The sequence below is a fragment of the Ooceraea biroi genome, chromosome 8 (genome assembly GCF_003672135.1).
Source record: "Ooceraea biroi isolate clonal line C1 chromosome 8, Obir_v5.4, whole genome shotgun sequence".
Classification (NCBI taxonomy): Eukaryota; Metazoa; Arthropoda; class Insecta; order Hymenoptera; family Formicidae; genus Ooceraea; species Ooceraea biroi.
Genome location: NC_039513.1, coordinates 3,356,620 through 3,375,625, shown reverse-complemented (window position 1 = coordinate 3,375,625; position 19,006 = coordinate 3,356,620). Strand labels below are relative to the sequence as shown.

At 37.2% G+C, this 19,006-nt stretch overlaps 5 protein-coding genes across 8 annotated transcripts; 2 read left to right on the top strand and 3 right to left on the bottom strand.

The window, feature by feature from the left end:
* Nucleotides 1-140: 140 nt before the first annotated feature.
* Nucleotides 141-1,772, bottom strand: LOC105274850 (THO complex subunit 3). Its single transcript, XM_011331307.3, has 2 exons — nt 1,490-1,772; nt 141-1,210 (listed from the first exon to the last, which is right to left on the bottom strand). Exons 1-2 carry the CDS (start codon nt 1,670-1,672, stop codon nt 428-430), a joined length of 966 nt encoding a protein of 321 aa, XP_011329609.1. The 5' UTR covers nt 1,673-1,772; the 3' UTR covers nt 141-427.
* Nucleotides 1,773-1,828: 56 nt separating this feature from the next.
* Nucleotides 1,829-5,688, top strand: LOC105274849 (probable ATP-dependent RNA helicase DDX27). The gene is made up of 13 exons (XM_011331306.3): nt 1,829-2,024; nt 2,291-2,470; nt 2,617-2,707; nt 2,868-3,013; nt 3,144-3,446; nt 3,534-3,661; nt 3,764-3,961; nt 4,030-4,174; nt 4,258-4,439; nt 4,517-4,848; nt 4,935-5,150; nt 5,255-5,348; nt 5,521-5,688. Exons 1-13 carry the CDS (start codon nt 1,938-1,940, stop codon nt 5,612-5,614), a joined length of 2,196 nt encoding a protein of 731 aa, XP_011329608.1. The 5' UTR covers nt 1,829-1,937; the 3' UTR covers nt 5,615-5,688.
* A 1,632-nt stretch (nt 5,689-7,320) lies between these two features.
* On the bottom strand, nt 7,321-13,936 carry LOC105274851 (sister chromatid cohesion protein PDS5 homolog B-B). 3 transcript variants are annotated; one of them, XM_011331309.3, is made up of 17 exons: nt 13,612-13,936; nt 12,701-12,855; nt 12,416-12,610; nt 12,105-12,295; nt 11,811-12,018; nt 11,215-11,721; nt 10,829-11,127; nt 10,407-10,743; nt 10,209-10,313; nt 9,718-10,137; nt 9,275-9,637; nt 8,951-9,182; nt 8,558-8,805; nt 8,174-8,470; nt 7,881-7,916; nt 7,718-7,768; nt 7,321-7,639 (listed from the first exon to the last, which is right to left on the bottom strand). In XM_011331309.3, exons 2-17 carry the CDS (start codon nt 12,779-12,781, stop codon nt 7,583-7,585), a joined length of 3,627 nt encoding a protein of 1,208 aa, XP_011329611.1. In that variant the 5' UTR covers nt 12,782-12,855; nt 13,612-13,936; the 3' UTR covers nt 7,321-7,582. The 3 variants fall into 3 exon arrangements, with proteins under 3 accessions (XP_011329611.1, XP_011329612.1, XP_011329613.1); XM_011331310.3 differs by having other exon boundaries at nt 12,701-12,836; XM_011331311.3 differs by lacking the exon at nt 7,881-7,916.
* A 368-nt stretch (nt 13,937-14,304) lies between these two features.
* LOC105274852 (40S ribosomal protein S20) lies at nt 14,305-15,303 on the top strand. The gene is made up of 3 exons (XM_011331312.3): nt 14,305-14,461; nt 14,746-14,854; nt 14,995-15,303. The coding sequence occupies exons 1-3, from the start codon at nt 14,459-14,461 to the stop codon at nt 15,249-15,251; spliced, it is 369 nt and encodes a 122-aa protein (XP_011329614.1). The 5' UTR covers nt 14,305-14,458; the 3' UTR covers nt 15,252-15,303.
* Nucleotides 15,304-15,537: 234 nt separating this feature from the next.
* On the bottom strand, nt 15,538-17,310 carry LOC105274853 (eukaryotic translation initiation factor 2 subunit 1). 2 transcript variants are annotated; one of them, XM_011331313.3, is made up of 6 exons: nt 17,150-17,310; nt 16,828-17,070; nt 16,520-16,751; nt 16,202-16,434; nt 16,009-16,124; nt 15,538-15,935 (listed from the first exon to the last, which is right to left on the bottom strand). In XM_011331313.3, the coding sequence occupies exons 2-6, from the start codon at nt 17,063-17,065 to the stop codon at nt 15,720-15,722; spliced, it is 1,035 nt and encodes a 344-aa protein (XP_011329615.1). In that variant the 5' UTR covers nt 17,066-17,070; nt 17,150-17,310; the 3' UTR covers nt 15,538-15,719. The 2 variants fall into 2 exon arrangements, with proteins under 2 accessions (XP_011329615.1, XP_011329616.1); XM_011331314.3 differs by lacking the exon at nt 17,150-17,310 and having other exon boundaries at nt 16,828-17,139.
* Nucleotides 17,311-19,006: the final 1,696 nt, after the last annotated feature.

The window sequence follows — 19,006 nt, the reverse complement described above, 5'->3', positions numbered from 1 at the left end:
TTGTGCAGACAAAGTGAAGCTTGACACATGTGACTCAAATAATAATAAACTCGAGATAGACATCGTAACTATGCCAACCAAATCGTCAACAAGAGATTCCACATATGTGATAAACGAGTACCTTTCTCTCTCATACAAACTCATTTATATAAATTTATTACATTTCTACATTCGTGTTTACATAAATATCTTGTATTTTATACACATAAATCGCATTTATGTAGAATTTCTCACTTTCTTTGAGAGTTTATTCGCGGAAATTATACAATTTTTCTAGATGTCTTACAGTATCTTATAGATGTCTTTCGTAGCAATTCGTCAATTATGATAAATACATTATAAGTAATATCATTAAGTGAAAATCACTAAGTAAACAAAATATATACTTATAGAATTTTGAAGACAATGCGAGTCCAATAAAAAAAAATTAATCATTGGAGAAGCCGAATACTTTCAAACTGCCAGCGTCACGTTTTCTGTCATAAGTGTCTTTATCGTCACACGCATAAGCCAAAAGATACTGTTTCGGATGCCAAGCAACAGTGAACGTTGCCGCTTCCACAGGAACATCGGCGATCTTCTCACCGGTCTGCACCTCGCCGATGTCAATCACTAAATCCTCGGACGCTGCCGCTAGCAACTGGCCATCGTACGAAAAGGAAATCGTTCGTACTGGCCATTCTAGCCGCGAGAAAGTCCTTAAGCAGCACAATTCATCAGCGTCCCACAGGGAGACTAGTGCATCTGCAGACCCGGTGGCGAAGTACTGGCCGGTTGGGTCGAACTCGATACAGATACACGTGCCAGGATGCGCCTTAATGACGTGCAACAGTTCAAGCTCCGGATAACTGAGTATATGCACACAACCCTGACCGTTTGTCAAATAGAAGGTGTCCGAGTCTTTGTTCCACGAGATCTCATTCACTTCAAAGTTGAACTGCTCCTCGGCGCGTATCTTCATCACCCGGGCATCAATGAAGGTAACGAGATCCTCTTTGTTTCCGACTGCAATTGTGTTACCATCTGGTGACCATGATATATTGATATTTTCTCCTCTGGTGCTGATGTTCGCCGTACACTTCTGCGTTCTCGTGTCCCAGATGCGAACTGTTTTGTCTCCACTCGCTGTTGACAATAATTCTGGGTAAAATGCATGCCAACACAATTGGTCCACGCTACCACCATGCCCTCTAAAAGTTGTCTCCTGCTTCTGTAAAAGAAATTCGCATTAGAGATTCAATTAATTTACGTTTAAAATTAAAATTACGTTAATACAGTAACAGCGCTTAATCGCTTTACCTTAGTCATTAGAAATTAATAAAAATGATTGTCCTTACGTCAATCCAAGATTTTTAAAGCCTCTTTTACCATAAATTATCGAACCTTTTAGTTGCAATTATTAATTTTATAGATCAATAAGTAGATAAAAAAATTCCTGTCTTAAAAGAAAACATTCTAAAAGCATTATTAATAGGTTATGTTTACTAACCAAACGATCGGGCCCGAGTGAGAATATACAAACGGATTTATCAAATGAACCCGAGGCTAGATATTTGCCGTCGCAACTCCATCCCACACTGTGCACCTTCGCCGAGTGACTCTGCTGTTCCCGGATTTTGTTATGTGACTTAAAATAGTTAATCAACTCCTCCACTCGTGTAGTAGTAGCCATTGTTCCTCACACATTTATCTTGCCCGCGAAATCGAAGCGCTTGCTACACAAGCCTAGTTTACAATGGCAGTAAGCAGTAAGAAGTGACCAATCGAAATCGATTATTTCAAAAACTGACCAATGGGAAACTCTTACTTCTTACTGCTTACTGTCTATTGTAGAGTGGGCTTTAAGACATGATGGTGATCCACGTGTATCAAAGTTTACCAAGGTTTAATTTAAAAGGAATGTATATTTGATTTACTAATATTTACTCTTCTTCAAGATGACAAGTAATTGGGATTTAATAAAAACTATCGATGATGATGAGGAAGTGTCACATTACTCTGAAACTTCAGATGAGGAAGACGATGTAAGTCAATATAGTAATATAATACAGGTTATCTATTTCAACATTTAGGTTATCTATTTAAAAAATATGTCTGATATAAATATTAACTTTCTCTTTATGTTAGAAATTAAAACGTATCACGCTTAGTGCGTGGACGGTTTCCCGGTTTCAGAATTGCCGGTCGCATCGCGATCAATTCCGGCGTCCGAACACTTTATATGTTTTTACAAAATATATTTTTGCTCTGTCCTAAATGATAATACTTTGCTTAAATTCCTGTTCATCAGTTCCAGCCACGAAAGCAAAAGAAACCGTGTACAGACTTTAACAGCAGTTTTGAATTTGAAGACAGTGGCTCAGAGTACAATGAAGATCCTTGGAATGATTTGGGCAAATATATTAAACGGAAAGCAAACATGAAATTAGATGATAAAATAGAAAAAGCCAAGCAACGTCATGGTAGCCAGGTATGTAATATCGTCCATGTTATAGGCAAAGTATAACACAATTCATAAAAAAAACAATTACTTATATAAATTAATATTATATGAAATATTTATTGTTCTTAATTTTAATGAAATTATTAAAAGTAATTCCTTATTGTGACTATCAGAATGAAACGGAGAATGATCCTATTAAGATAGAGCTTGAAACAGCTCAGGACGATGATGTCATGTCTCTATCAGAGGATGAACTTAAAAAAGGTACATATATTTAATTTTGTGTATGTGTGTATTTGTACGTATGTGTGACGACTGTGATTTCATACATTATTTGTGATCGCAATAGAACATCATATTTTCCTGCATACCTATCTGTATATCTATATCTTCAGTTTTGTAATCTTATATGAAATTGTTATAGATATCATTAAAACCAAGGAAAAAAAAGATAAAAAGGAAAAGACTGCCAGAGAAAAGGATGAGGAAACAATTGATTTCGAAGAATATACGGAAAATCAAACCTATGATTCATTTCATCAAATGAACTTGTCCAGACCTTTTTTAAAGGTATGCTATATAATTATAATCTATTACTTGATTAAATAATTTTGTGAAAAACTAATATATTTAAATAGAAGAAAATATATTAAATGGTAAAGTGTATAGTGAAATATGTGTGAATTTCACAAACTTGTAGGCTCTGATGAAAATGAATTTCGCACAACCAACTCCCATACAAACGGCTACTATTCCTGTAGCTTTGATGGGTCGTGATATTTGTGGCTGTGCGGCAACGGGTACTGGCAAGACGGCAGCTTACATGATTCCCACTTTGGAGAGATTGTTGTACAAACCGGTCGGTCCTGCCGTTTCGCGAGTTCTCGTACTCGTGCCCACTAGAGAGTTGGGAGTGCAAGTTTATCAAGTGACAAAACAGTTAGCACAATTTACAACAATAAAAGTTGGTTTATCTGTGGGTGGTTTAGACGCGAAAGTACAGGTGAATTACTTTGCTTTGCATACACTTTTCTAAAGAATATCAAAAATAAATAAGCAGATAATATTCTTTATATATTTTTATATGTAGGAAAATGTATTAGAGAAAAAACCAGACATTGTAATAGCAACACCTGGCAGATTAATCGATCACTTAAAAAATTCATCGACTTTCTCATTGCTCAGGATAGAAATATTAATTTTAGATGAAGCTGATAGGTAAAACAATTAAAATTCAATATATTCTTATAAAGAGAAAATATATATATAATATTAACCTATTATGCATAATTCATATTTAATGAAGTGTCAATTTTTAAGAATGTTGGATGAGTACTTCGCTGACCAAGTGAAATACATTGTGCAACAGTGTTCGAAGAACAGGCAAACAATGTTGTTCTCTGCTACTATGACTGAGGAAGTCAAGGATTTAGCCACGGTATCCCTCGACAAACCTATTAAAATGTTTGTAAATAGCAATCAAGATGTAGCCTTCAACTTGCGTCAGGAATTTATTCGGTAACTGAAAAACTTTTTATAATTTTTTATACATTATTGTCATTTGCTGACCAGAGTTGAAATTCCAGCATACGTAAGAAAAGAGAAAGAGACCGTGAAGCAATTTTAGCAGCGTTAGTTTGTCGAACTTTCCACGATCGCACCATAGTTTTTGTACAGACGAAAAAACAAGCTCACAGGTTGCACATTTTATTGGGACTATTGGGTGTGAAAGTAAGTAAATCGATAATCAACATTTAATAGTTGATATTATTAATTTTAATATAAAATTCTTTTTTTTGTTTATATATAATAAGGCTGGAGAACTTCATGGAAATCTTACACAGTCGCAACGACTGGAAAGTCTGCGGCGATTTAAGGATGAAGAGATTAATGTATTATTAGCAACAGATGTTGCAGCGCGCGGCTTAGACATCAGCGGTATCAAGACGGTGATTAATTTCATGATGCCACCAAGCCTGCAGCATTATATACACCGGTATAACAGTTGTAGCTATCACGTCGTTTTACGTACGTATTTGAGCTAAAGAAAAATAATATTTATAATTGTGTTAGAGTCGGGAGAACTGCACGAGCGGGACGTTCAGGCGTTTCCGTATCCTTGGTCGGGGAACAGGAACGTTCTTTGGTAAAAGATGTTATCAAGGAAGCAAAGAATCCTGTCAAAAAGAGAATAATACCGCCCGATATAATAGAGAAATACAATAAAAAAATACAATCCCTGGAGCCGAACGTAGAACTAATTCTGGAAGAAGAGAGAAGCGAGAAGAAATTGACTGAAGTAGAGAATCAAGTTAATCGTGCTGAAAAGATACTTAAAGATGAAGATGACAAGGATGAGAGAACTGCCTTCCCCCAAACCAAAAAGGAGAACAAGAAAGAGAAAGGTAAATTGATATTTCTAAAATATCGTTCCTTATTGTCATAACTTCATGCAATTCTAAGAAATAATTAAATTTTACGCATTTTTCAGAAAACCTGCAATTAACTCAGAAACAAGTTGACAAAAATAAGAAACAAGAAAAAGTGAAGGGAAGAAAAAAAAAGGAGAATGCACAAGACGAATCTATGAAGGCGGAAGACAAAAAATTAGAAAAGCTAACTGCATGGCAAGCACGATTATGTAAAAAAAACATGAAACCGAAGAAACTTTATGCTGTAGACGAGAATGATTACGCTAATAAACAAGGTATGTGTTTATGTAATGAACACAGAATTTCGTATTATTTTATAATTTATAATATCAAAAGAACTGCTGTTGCCTCTACTGTGATTTACGTTATTTCATTGAAGGATCGTCAAAAAGAAAACGGTCATTGAAAAGAAAACGGTCAGCGTTCGACGTAGATTTGACGAGTAAAAGAGAAATCAAAAGAACGCGATACGAGTGAGTATATTTTTCAGTATTTTTTATCAAAATCTTTGTGGATTTGTAGCACAATAGCTTACATGTGTGTTATACATAAGTTTTGTATTATACTTTGTGTAATACATAATGTGCGTTATACATACTTTTATATATTATTTTTTGATATAATAATGCTCATTTTATATTTCAGGGCAAACATCAAGAAGAAACAAAATAATCTTAAAACGCAGAAAAAGAAATTTGCAGCGGGAAAGGGCCAGAAGAAATCCTTTAAAAGACGTTAACTTAGTGATACAAAATGACACATAATGGTACATAAATTATGTACAGCTATTAAATATATGCCATTTTTTACTTGATCTGTTTTATTATAGAACCATTACAATACGCCATACGTCTCACAGATTGACAGATGAATAGCACTGATTAATTGATTGTTTAATCAGAATATGCATATTTTTCGTATGTCTATGACCTGTTTGAAAAAAATTGCAGTACTATGCAGTGATCGTATACTTGCAGATATGCAGATATTATCTTAATAACACCACAATATGACTCAATAATAGCAATTATAATAATAATAATAATAATAATATTCGATGAATAACATAAGTTATATAATAATATATTTTAAATAAAACATAAAGAAGAAATTAATGTGCTATATATGGAAATGAAATGACAATGGGGAGAGAACGTGAGAAAACGACATTAAATGTTACAAATTTGAGAAATTATGTAATTCTTAAACGTGCATTGTACTGTAATTTCTATGAAGAGGTAACAGGTATACGTTAATTCTATAATATTTATTTATGTAATTCCAATCATCCATCACCATTCACGAGTTCATTCGCGATGTTCATTCATCTCTAACTTTAATGTAATAGTTGAATGTTGAAGTTCAATAATTCTGAAATCGAAAACTTAAATTGAAAACCTAGGCCAATTACTTAAAACGTCACTCAAAGTCGTACAAAACATTTTGTGTTTGTGTGTGTGTGTGTGTGTGCGCGCGCGCGCGCGTGTGTACATGTGTGTATCGTTTAGATATACATTTAATTTAATAAATAAAATTGAAATGATCATGTCTTTTTTAAAGCATACGTGCAAGTCGCATGAGAATTACAAAATACATTAATATAAATTAAGGTGTTACAGAATGAGCTTTTGCAATCGGCGTAATTTTAAATTTTATGTTTATTTATAAATACAAAAGTTGAAGGTTTTCACAAGGTTTGCGCAAATTTTCATCTTTTACCATTACACATCTTATCAGGTCTTATTTAATGTGTATCAATTAGCAATCGCGACTAAAGTGTCGCGATATAATCATCTTATTAAAAACCAACAACTTTGGATCACAAAGCCAATACACACATTTTCTTACCTACTTTCTTATGTATAGTTTATGCAACAAAATTATAGTGTATTCCTTTTGCTGTTTATAAGATGACAATATTTGATATATCTGGATATATTTCTCTTGCAGAAAATGGATCCGTTTTATTCATCAATCAATAAAATGTGTTTGATAGCATACTTTATGTATGTTTGTCTGAACCAATACTACTTTAACAAAATATTATCAATAAAATCATTAGTGTTTCTGATTCTGCGAAGTACTGATGTAAACATACTTTTATTTTTATCTCATAGTGCAAAAATGAATACAATGCTGATCAAATTTGGTTAAAGAAAGTTCCAATTTAAAAAACCAAATTTATATATATGTATATATAATTTTATAACTTTCCATTTTTGTTATATATATATATATATATATATATATATATATTGTATGCATATGCATATATAGTAATTTGAAAAATTATTTCTCAATATTATAAGTTAGTGTACTTTCTAATTCAGCAAAAAAAGTAACAAGAAAGACAAAGATACGTTTTTTTTTCTAAGAAATAAACTCATAAGTATGTATGTATGTGTCTGCGAGGAATTATTATAATAAACTTTTCATTCTATTTTCTTTTTTTTTACCCACAAGTTGCAAATCAGAAGAACTCTCTGCACTGTAAGCCTATACGTTATCTGATGTTAATGTGCCATACTCTTAACCTCTTACAATCTAAATACACGAACGACTTAGGTTTATTGTTATACATAACCAAAATATTCTGTTTTCTAATTTGTAAGGTATTTTTTAGATTCTTTAAATTTTCTTATCATCTCCCTCGTGTTCTTTAAGTCTTTTCCCGTCCCAATGTTCCCCGGGTAGTCCGATCACTGAATTATTTATTTACTTTATCCGATTCCCTTAATGCCCTCTTTGATGGTGGTTCCTCGATCTGAAAAAAAAACGAAAGTGGTGTGATCAGTTCGCCAATACGTCAGAGAAATTTCGTTCAAGTTGAAATCAAATTTACCTCCTCTTCCAAGCCAGGTAATTGAATCCTGGTTTCTGACGCTTCGGCAGGCTGGAAGAAAATTTATTTAAATAATCGTATGCGTCATGGGAATCTAATACTTATGCATAAGGAGATTTTAATTAAACTATGTGACATTATTCTGCACACAAAAATATAATACCTGTGCATCGATACATTCCATTTCTCCAGCTTGCAGCTTGAAATCATAATCATAGATACTCGAGAAATTAAATATGTGATGTTTGTCACGACCGTTTTTAAATATATAATAACAAAATCGTGTGTGTATTATGTATGTATGTATGACGGAACATTTATTATTACAAAATTGTTTGGTCATAATTGAATTGTTCTTATTATATTATTATATCTATTGAATTATTGAGGTAAATTAATAATAATATTTATTTTTTCACAGAAAAAATCACAAATGTATTGTAAAAGTTGTCTCACCCTTGCGTCTGTCTCATTAGGTCCGATGCCTACTTCCTTTTGTTGTTTGGATTTTGTTCTGCGTTGTGGTCTCTCATTAACCGTATGTGTGTTGTGGAATGATCCCTTTCCTTTTGGATTTGTCATACTTATTTGCAGCTCTGCTGGTAAATAATTCTTGGTGTTGGTCAACATCTCGTCTGTCCGTTTGAAGTACATCGTGGGAATTCGCGTTTCGCTCGGAAATTCCTTCATGTCGAAATTGGTAGTCTTCGTGTATATTACATTCATTGCTAGATCGCAAACGGCCCACAATTTCTGTAAACGAATAACGGAAACGAAGATCGTGAATTGCAATGGTGAATGGTTACTCGCAAGAGATCTAATCCACCTTGTGATACTTACGTAATTCATCTCATTGTCCTCAGGTTTCAATGCGTCCTTGTGGCTCTTCATACGTTCCACGAGGTTTTTGTAAAATCCATAACAGTAATATTCGTTCTTCGTGATGAGCGGTTCCAAGATGAACCAAAGACACTGTTGTATGACTTTCAACTGGCTCACCATAATGTAACTCGTGAACTCGGGGTCATGCGCGAGGATAGGCACCGCAAAAACCAGCATGTAATCCGGCAAAATATGTGGCAGTTGACCTGCAAGATTTGCGAAGATTTTAGAGTAATTCTTGGAGAAAAAAAGATGAAATAAAAGTGACGCTAAAAAATTTTACTTTTATTTAAATAATGCGTTTCAATGCAAAAACGATGCATTTCAATTTCTTTCGCTTTGATCCCTTACCCATGGCCCGTTCGACAGTGCCCAATGAAAGTGTCTTCACGTAATCTCTTCTCTTATTTATATCTGTCTGCATGTATGTTTTCAGTACACATTTTAGTCTCTTGTCTTGCTCCTTGCCGGCCAATGCGTAATACCCCATGAAATCCAACGGCAAGCATTTGTTTGGAATTCCTCTTCCAAGACCTTTGTGTAATTTGTTGCCGAAAGCTTCTCTTACTTGCGGAACTTCATCCTAAGAGCATCAGGGCAGTTACATAATTCATTAATTACAACTGAAATTTTCGTTTTGTTAAACGCAGGAATGAAAGAGAACGTTAAACGTACCACCATGAGTTGCGAAAGATTATAAAATTGTTCCGCAGTGAATTGGTCGCCAACGCCCTTCTGCTCGCATATCTTCAACATTGAGCAACCCGCCTGCAGTCGCAACCAACTCATTTCAGCCTTGCTCAGACGTCCCTGTGACAACAGATCTCCCTTGTTCACCATGAAGGCGTTCAACATTCTGAATGTCTTTTGCGCCGACAACACGTCGGTCTTCAATCCTAACAGCCAGCGCGCCATGCACTTCAAGCCTTCTAATCTGCATCGTGTCTCCTCGGGTAATTGATCCTCCCTGCACCAATCTCCCTCGATGGCGTCGGCCGTTTGCTCGCTGCTTTCCTTCACTAATAATTCTTTAACTATCTGCAGAAATGAAGATTTTATCGTGTAAAGCAAACTGCGACACGCGAGAAAATGTTGGAGACAATCTTTATCGCACTTACTTTTCTGGACACCATATTTTTTATTTGTACTTGATATTTGTCTGGCAAATTATACGCTATGTGACCTAATGTGACTATAGACGTTCGATAATATTCCGACGTCGGCGTCAGGGTGTTCTTGATTCTCTCGATGATCTCAGGGAAAATGGTGTCGTGGATGTTGGTCATGTTGACGAACAAACACCTCACGGCCTGCTTCGCCTGCTTCGGTGTTCCCGTCTCAGCGAAGTTCTTGCATATCGGTACCATGAGGTTCATGATGTCCGGCGCTACGTCGCACAGCGGTTTATATTTTCCCAGGAACGTGAAGATCGAAAGGACCAACGGTGCCACCATCTCGTCCTCTAACTCGAGAAGATTCACCAGTTGCATCAAGATGTCATTGTGCAGGAAGTGCGGCCCAAATACGAATGACAGCATCTGAGACGTATTTCGAGTCATGTATCTCTTCAGAATAAGTTTGAACATTTTTTTCCGCTCATTCGACTTACCACTAGTAATCTCAATCCTTTCTCTCCGGCGTTATTAGGATTAAGGCCAACCTCCTCTATCACGTTACCTCCTTTCAGACAGTCCAAGACGTACCCAATCAAAACCTAATTTGCAAACATACACGCGTAGATTGAACATTTTTTTCACAAACAAGGAGAAAGAATGAAATAAACCGCCACAGACGAAACCCTGCCTACCCTGATCGCTTCTTCGTCAATCATGACAGAGCTCACTCTCTCAAGCAGCATCTTAATCGTGTTGTAGTACAGATTAGTCATAACCGGCTGCCCTAATTTCTTCAGAACCTTGGTTATTGTGTCAGCACATTCCTTGCAGGAAACATTCGGCTGCACAATCGTTTCCATCTCCTGCAGCAATCTAACTTCCTTCTTCATATGAGTACTGAATTTCTGAAGGAACTCCAGCACCTTCATAGGATCCGGCAGGAAGCGCGATATTTGATGAACCTTCGTCGCCAGTTCAGACTTGCCATTCTTCACGATATCCAACCACTCGACTACTGCCCGTCTCACACTGAACAAACGTGTAATCCCGATTTGTATTCGGAATGAAAATATTTTCACGATCAATTAGGATACAATTAGTGCACAATACGTACGCCAACTGATGCTTCTGAAGTTCCACAAAGGCTTTGGAAGCGTGATCATCAATTGTACCTAAGAGGTGGTACAGCTTCTTCATTCTCTCTTCAGCTGGTAGTTGATACGGTACTAGGCATGTATTCAGCAGTCTCTCCACCAATAGCCTGTCTTCCATGCCTGCCATGTAATAGCCATGTAATATCTTATCTTTTATCCAGATCACTGCTTTCTTCGTGGCCTGTGGCACGTCCGCGTCGTTCAGATGTTTCTTGTATATCATAGCCAGGCCAGACATTGCCTCTTTTCGTATCTTAAACTGGAAATAATCATTAGTAAAATTAGATCGTATATTTAAGTGCCAGCGTTAAGTCGAAATAATTTTGTTAAGCTCATGATGTTCCACCTTTTTGTCCAGTGTTCTTTCTTTGACAAATTCAAGTAGATCCTCACTGTCCGACACGACCTCGAAGTCTCGTCTGGCAGTCGTCACTATAGCCATTACGACTTCGTAACGGACATTCTCATCGGCGTCATGTTGCCTCAATTTCAGAGTATCGGTGATATCTTTCCTCAGTTCGGGATGATTTAGTAAGAAATGCATCGAATACTGCACACATTTAATACGAATGGACACGCTGATGTCGTTGAACCGTCCCAAAAACGCCCTCCACAATTGCGTATGTTGCACGGCCAATTGTGAGCCCTTCTCGGAGAACATTCTCGCCAGCAATGCCACGGCGCCCAGTCTCTCAGTCTCGGAAGAGGATTTCAATTTGCATTCTAGTTGAGGAAGGACGGACAACAAGACACTCGGACATATGTGATTCAGCTCGTAAATTAGGTCATAGACTTTCTTGCAGATTTGCAAGCTTTTTTCCTCCTTGCCCAAAATCAAGACGTGATTGAAAAACTATAAAAACGTAAAGTTCAATGAATAATGTATCCTTTTAAAAAAGTATTTGTTCATCGACAAGAATTCCCGATAATCTCGTTACTTACTGCTTGAATGTATGGTTCTAGGGTGTCGCTGCACTTAATCACCAGCTCCTTAGCGAGCAGATACGCGTTCTTTTTCTGCGTTTTACTTGGCTCGACGATATTCATCAGTATGATATCCAGAAGCTCGTTACTGACGATGTCCGATTCGGTGATCAATGGGCACAAGACATCCAGCATGAAGCTTTTAACTTTGCCAGAATGTTCGTCGCTAAACAGATCGTGTCGATCACATATCACATTTTCTAGTTTATAATTCTAATTTTTCTCCCCTCCCCCATTTTCAAGTATACTTACTTCACTATTTTGAACATGAGTGAAAATAATGCACAGAAGATTTCTTGGCAGTCCTCCAGTTCAAAGCACATGTTGAATGACTTGACATACGCTAAATTTTCAAGCAAGTAGAAGTACCGCTTGAAGGCAGGGTCTTTTGGATCTTTCAAGCCTGCCAGTTGTTTAATAAGAAATAGGAATATCGTTTTGACCTGAAAAGTCATGTCAAAACAATGTCAGACTGCACAACGTAATTGTTAATATTTATCGTCAATTTACTGCTGAGTAATTTGGAGTTCATAAATTATGGGCTAGGACTCAATCAAATCTACCTGATCTGCATCTTTGTAGGGAGCCTCTGGTGCATAAACTCTTAGAACGTCCGCGATGCAGCAGGCGATTAGCAACTGCACATCTTTGCTCTGATGCATTAAGAAGTGTTCCTCCGCCAAGTGTAGTGCGAGTGGAATATACTGCTGATACATTCCTTCATCTTGCCCCATAGCTTGCAGGGTATGTGCTAGTGTCTACATATTCATTGTATTTTAATATTACACTCTAATAATATAGTAGTGCATTGCTTATTATAATAGTACTGCAATCTCTATTCCTAGTACCTTAAGTCTTCTGATTAATTCATCAGGACCTAAATCTTCTGTAACTGATCTGCACCCTTGCGGATATATTATTTCCGACATGTTGAATAATGTGTAAATGAACCGAATGTAACAAACACTTTATCTTCAACGTATTCTAAAACACGGTCCAAATTCTGCAATGTGACAGCATCAATACAATACAATGTTTTATGTGATAAAACAATGTAAGACACAATTAATAAGTACAAAACAAAACTTTTACACTAATTATTATATTACTAATATCTTATTACATATAGGTATATTATTTCTAATAACAATTAAAATAATTGTATCTCAAGAAGTGTAATACGTAAAAAGATCAGTTACATTTGCACAGATTTATAAAATCAGAAATTATGGCAGTAAAGATATTGATGCAGCATATAATGTTCGTAGCATCAGAATTGTTTTAAAAGAGATATTAATAAAATAGCTAAATTGCATTTTAGCACAGTTAAAAACTTAATAAAGGCACCAATTATACATAAAACAACCCAAATACTAAATTAAAAATAAAGGACGATACAATTCGTAGACTACAGAAATCGCTTTACGTGGTACATCATGTACCATATTTTACACGCGATACTGAAAAAAGAATGCATTGTACGCCACGAACAAACGGACGAGATGCTACCGGAGTAAAATACTGAATTACTCGACGCCGCATTGATACGTTAATAAGCGTACCGATTATCGAAGAAACAAACAACGGTGAGCCTCCCGCTGATTACGGAGCACGGAGGTTATGTACGCTCGCTGTGCACGTATACAAGCCACGACGTAAACAAAATTTTCGCAAAACGAACTTCACCCGGCGTTTCCGGAGGCGGAAACACCGCCGCGGGGGGAAAACAACAAACGGCATTGTCGTGGTTGTACGTTACCTGGAGATATGCATAGGCACCGCGAGGTCTCTGGCACTCAAAATATCAATAAAGCAAATATATCCGATGTCGGCCCGCTGCACAGTAGATTGCTTCTTTGGAGCACACCGTTCGGGCGAATCCCGCGCGATCCCAATTCTCTAATCTACTAAGTGCGTGTGTACCGTCTGCGACATAATTTACGTGATTTTCTGTAAACACTTGGCATTGTCAGGACAGGCAGAACGTGACAGCGGCGAAACAGTGGCGAAATCGTTTGCGTACGCGGTTAAGCGTGTCAAAGGACGCAACAGTGCAATTCGATCAACTGAAGTTGCCGACCACGGCGATGCAATACGAGGCGTCGCTATATCACTGGACTCGCTCGCTCCCATTGGTGGACGACGCGTCGTCATGTACGCGAAGTTGCCGCCACTTTGCACGATTTATCTCGAAATCGAAGCTTCCGTGCGCGTTCTCATGAATCGCGATGCCATTTCGTCTTAATTTGAAAGAGCCAATGAAATGCCTTGTTTAACGAAGTAGCAACCAATCAAGTGCCTTAGCTCGAGTCCCTCTGTAATAAGAATCGATGCAATAGCCAATCACGTTCCATCACTCATCTGCATTATTGGTGCTCATTCGCGTTGTTTTTTGCTGTGCGGCGCCAGTTTCGTTTGTAGTGTAGAAAGTGCCGAGAGTGCTCTCATAATGGGCAGTTCTTTTGTCGTGACCTTATAGTGATTCCGCTAACCGGAAATCGCAGTCTCTTGTGTGTTGCACGTGGAACGCGTGGACGTGTTGGTTCAGCGCTGATCAGTTTTGTTCAACATAAATTGGTTATCTCGACCAATACGAATACTCAATCATGGTAAATAATCTAATTACTATCAGCGAATATTTAAAAACTCAGTGTTTTGTCACAATAATATATTTGTATCATAAAAAGATCATCTTTTGTTAGATATCTTTTGTTAGGTTAGATATCACCGAAGTCACCCACGACGCTTTCACGTTCCAACTAGATATCTACGTAGTTCTCAATCTAAACCCGGGATTGTTATTAAATATTTTGCACACGTTACATACTATTTGCACATTGTTATTAAATATATTGCATAGAAATGAATTAATGTTCCTTCTTCTATTTTCCAGGCAACGACGGGCAAAGTCGATAATCCTGAGAAACCAGGGCAGGAAGTGACTCCGATTCATCGAATCAGGATCACGCTTACGTGCCGCAACGTTCGTTCTCTCGAGAAAGGTAAATAATTTTGGAAATGCAACTGTTTATACTCTGCTGCATACATTTCTCAAATTTATTTATCATCAAATTAGCGTATTATGCAATTTTGGTTACTAGGTTAACTTGCGCGACAAGTAATTGTTTAATTTTTGCTACAGTTTGCGCGGAACTGATCAATGCAGCGAAGAAGCAAAAGCTGAAGGTGAAGGGACCTATTCGCATGCCCACGAAGATTCTGAGAATAACGACCCGCAAAACGCCCTGCGGTGAAGGTTCAAAGACCTGGGATCGCTTCCAGATGCGCATTCACAAGAGAGTCATTGATCTGTACTCTCCATCAGAAATTGTCAAGCAGATCACGAGCATTTCTATTGAGCCTGGTGTAGAGGTAGAAGTGACAATTGCCAATGATTAAACAATGTCATTGAAGCTGTACAAAGTTTTAATAAAAATGTGAAGAAATTCGATTTATGAGTATCATTTACATAGACACCGCAATATCAAACATGCAAGTTTTAAGCAACTTGGATCGCAACGCAGACTGCGCGCGCACTTTTACATTTTCCAGAATAGATACATGCCATTGTACATGTAATACTTAAATACCAGATAATTTCATCGGCACGATGCTTTGTATCACAAATTAAAATTGTCTTCAGACTGTTTATTACTTATCGATGTCGGTAGAAAATTTAATTTAATTTTTGTAAAATACAATAAATCAATTTTATACATCTTTTATTTATTGAAGAATCGTGCTATCATGTTCAGCGTAATAAAACACCTCCTTTTTAAATTCTAGCTGTAATCAAAAGATGCCAAATGTTTGTTAGCTTATCAACGGTGTTTTTATTCTCAAACATATGTTTATATATTTATTTATTTAATTCTCCTCCTCAGATGCATTTTCGCTTTTGTCGTGTTTCGTGCCGTTTTGTCCTTTGCTATTCTGCTCGCCCCCTTCGCCACCGCTGAAATCACCTTCCATTCCCTCCACTTCCTCCTCGTCGTCGTCGCCAGCAACTTCTGCGTTCTCGAGCTCGGCTCGTTCCATCTGTCGTGCTAATTCCGCCTCATCCGTCGCAGTAACGACCTTCGGCTGGAGAAAGGAAGTTTTTTAATTTTTACCGCCTAAGAATACGAATCAGATGAATTTTATTCATAAAACTTACTGCCATTTGAACGTTGAATACACCTCCCAGCGACGTAATTTTATCCTGAATGACCTCGATCGCGTCGCTTAGCGCTTTTAAGCCGTCTTGCTTCTCTGGTGTAGACGTTGTCATGACTAAGAAATAAATGTATATCATGAAACATATTACAATTCACTGTGTTTATGCGGTTTGAAGAGAATATCAAAAGTACCATATAAGGGCGGAGCAATTAGGTTAATCTTTATGGGGAGTTCATCGGTGGAGAGAGCCAAGCCAGCTTTGAGTGCAGTCTTAACGGCATCGATTCCTTCGTAGCCGTAACACGCTACTTCCACATCTGCCCTAATCTTGACAGCTTGCGACGTAAGTTTCCGTTTGATATTGTTTAACAATACTTCCTTCGTCTGCTCATCAAGACCACATTCTGCCAAGATGGAGGGATCCCTGAAATAAAAAACTCACATGCATCATGTACTTCAGGGAAAGAGCTTGCGGCTATATCTGTATCGGCATCATGCTGGTTTCTTACAATACTGATTGTTTGAAGAAATCATAAGCAGATGCTTTCTGTTTCTTGTATTTCTCCTCAAAGTACCAGGCTGTCTTCTGATAAAGCTCCTCCAATCGCTCGTCGCTATCGTAGTGCAGCAGTTCAGCCACGTGTCTTAAAATTGAGTTAACGGCCTTAGCTTTAGCATATCTTTCTGTGCACTTCTCAACATCTTCGGCAGATACCCGGCGCTTACTCAAGTCAATGTAACCTAGAATCCAGAATTTATAAGTATTAAGCAAAAAGACTGACTAAATAAAATAAAATGTTTATTTATTTATATTCACCTTTTTCTTTATCTACTCGAATAACAACGACTGGTTCAGTTTTGCCTACTCTGATGAGTTTGTTGATCGACCTGATACGTCTCCTTGATAGTTCAGAAAGCAGAATCATACCTTCAATGTTGTTGTACTCCAACAAATGTACGTACGCACCCATTTCAGCTATGCTGCGTACGTTCACCATCACTACATCCTCCACTTCTGGGTACTTCTCCCCGTAAAATCGACACGAGAGCACCATATTTGCTGAAAAGATCAAACCTGTCTATGTATACAGCATGCAGTGTCAAAAGCACAATCCGGAAGCAACATAAAAAGTACGTACAAGTAAACAAAATGTGAAAAATAACGCGTATTGGCGGTAAGGAAAGCTTTTAATGTTTACTGAAGCAATGAAAAACTAGCAGGTTAACTTGTTGAGCAACATCTGGGAAGCTTGTAGCAGAGAGCTTATAGAAACTAGAGATCCTACAACAGAGATCGGACAACGTGCGCCATAGGGTAAAACCGGATATGATGGTTTTGTTGAGTCTTTTGTATTTATTTGATTTGAAACACAAAAAGTATTGGACTTAGGGCGCAGTCCCATGGTGCGGAATGTGCGCAATGCGGAATTGGCGGAACGCTCGTGATTGGTTCGATCATTGTTACGTTCGTTCCGCCGATTTCTTTCGCACATTTTCATTTTATCGCGGAATTACGTTACCAGTTACCAGTGGAAAAAGGCAAAATGATTTTTAATTTGTCTTTGCAAAAATATATGGTAAATAGTATTGTCAGTAAATGGCTTCACAAGTATAATGTTTTAGATTGTATTATCAGTGTATAATCAGGAGCCGCATTTAAGGGGAAGCTGGAGTTGCTAGTGAACTATTTTTTCACTATAGCGATGGTAATTGCAGTTTCGAAAATTCTCTTTATTGCTTGTGCAGAATAAAAAATCCTTTTCCACAAATGAAGTATAGATAGAAAGAAAGCCCGCTCTACAGGACTTTATATTCAAAATGGAAAAAAGTTAAAAACTTGCATTTGTCTTTTCTAACTTTTTCCCATTTTGAATATAAAGTCCTGTAGAGCGGACTTTCTTTCTATCTATACTTCATTTGTGGAAAAGGATTTTTTATTCTGCACAAGCAATAAAGAGAATTTTCGAAACTGCAATTACCATCGCTATAGTGAAAAAATAGTTCACTAGCAACTCCAGCTTCCCCTTAAGGCAAAATAGGTTCTCGAACAACATATTTTTTACTGATGAGTGGTCGGACCAAATGTTAATAACGTTTCAAATATTTGAGGTGGCATTCTAAAATAATCTATATATTTTTCTGTCTTCGACCAACATTTCTTTTACAAGATTATCGCTTGCTCCTTGTAGCAATCTTCTTTCGGCACTAAATATGCTTCGTACCCAACACTTCCGTTGATTCTGTATATTTTCATTTTTTCTTGCAATTCTGTATAAAAAATACAGTTTCACAATTTTGCGACGTATCTCCTGTTTTTTAAATACACACCAACTTTGTTTTAATCTTTTTAGTAGCTCACAAATAACAATAAACAATTCTTCAAAATTCATCGTTTTGCCTACATGCATTTTCACGTGCATACACTCGTAGTAATTCCGATCCGCTGAAGTTTATTTTCCTATGTCCCATGCAGCGGAAAACGCGGAAGCGTAATTTGTGCGCGCCAATAATATATGCTATTCCGATAGACACAACAGAAGAATCTACGGAAAAAATCATGTGATTGGCGGAGGCCAATTGCGCTTCCGCAAGTTCTGCTGCATGGGACATAGGAAAATACATTTCAGCGGAGCACAGTTGGCGGAACGTCTGTGATTGGACGGACTTCGTTCCGCCAATTCCGCATTGCGCACGTTCCGCACCATGGGACTGCGCCCTAAGTTTTCACACAGTCCTGAATTTGATTGCGTGTTCATAAACTCAGTTAAAAAAAAAAGTGTCGCAACCTCTGTGCCTATGACTGTATGCATGGTGGAAGTAACAAGGTGTGCTACTGCGCAGCATTTCTACTGACCAATAAGAGAGCGTGACAAGAGTCCGCCATCTTGAATAATTTAAGTGAATTAAAAAAAAGATTCGGATAAGAAAAGGATTAAATAAAAGATCTTTCGTGTGTACTTATGGTAAATATATTTTTTTAAATAAAACATAGGGTG

What these genes read in the sequence shown, in the direction of transcription:
- LOC105274851 (XM_011331309.3), bottom strand. Translation starts at nt 12,781, where the DNA reads ATGTCGGAAATAATATATCCGCAAGGGTGCAGATCAGTTACAGAAGAT. An exon ending in CCTACAAAGATGCAGATCAG is followed by an intron (nt 12,296 to 12,415) that starts GTAGATTTGATT and finishes ATGACTTTTCAG; the next exon opens with GTCAAAACGATATTCCTATT. An exon ending in CTTCAGAAGCATCAGTTGGC is followed by an intron (nt 10,744 to 10,828) that starts GTACGTATTGTG and finishes ACGTTTGTTCAG; the next exon opens with TGTGAGACGGGCAGTAGTCG.
- LOC105274849 (XM_011331306.3), top strand. Translation starts at nt 1,938, where the DNA reads ATGACAAGTAATTGGGATTTAATAAAAACTATCGATGATGATGAGGAA. An exon ending in TGTCCAGACCTTTTTTAAAG is followed by an intron (nt 3,014 to 3,143) that starts GTATGCTATATA and finishes ACAAACTTGTAG; the next exon opens with GCTCTGATGAAAATGAATTT. An exon ending in TGGGACTATTGGGTGTGAAA is followed by an intron (nt 4,175 to 4,257) that starts GTAAGTAAATCG and finishes ATATATAATAAG; the next exon opens with GCTGGAGAACTTCATGGAAA.
- LOC105274852 (XM_011331312.3), top strand. An exon ending in CGTTCGTTCTCTCGAGAAAG is followed by an intron (nt 14,855 to 14,994) that starts GTAAATAATTTT and finishes TTTTTGCTACAG; the next exon opens with TTTGCGCGGAACTGATCAAT.
- LOC105274850 (XM_011331307.3), bottom strand. Translation starts at nt 1,672, where the DNA reads ATGGCTACTACTACACGAGTGGAGGAGTTGATTAACTATTTTAAGTCA. An exon ending in CACTCGGGCCCGATCGTTTG is followed by an intron (nt 1,211 to 1,489) that starts GTTAGTAAACAT and finishes TTTCTTTTACAG; the next exon opens with AAGCAGGAGACAACTTTTAG.
- LOC105274853 (XM_011331313.3), bottom strand. Translation starts at nt 17,065, where the DNA reads ATGGTGCTCTCGTGTCGATTTTACGGGGAGAAGTACCCAGAAGTGGAG. An exon ending in TCGAGTAGATAAAGAAAAAG is followed by an intron (nt 16,752 to 16,827) that starts GTGAATATAAAT and finishes TCTGGATTCTAG; the next exon opens with GTTACATTGACTTGAGTAAG. An exon ending in TTCTTCAAACAATCAGTATT is followed by an intron (nt 16,435 to 16,519) that starts GTAAGAAACCAG and finishes TTTTTATTTCAG; the next exon opens with GGATCCCTCCATCTTGGCAG.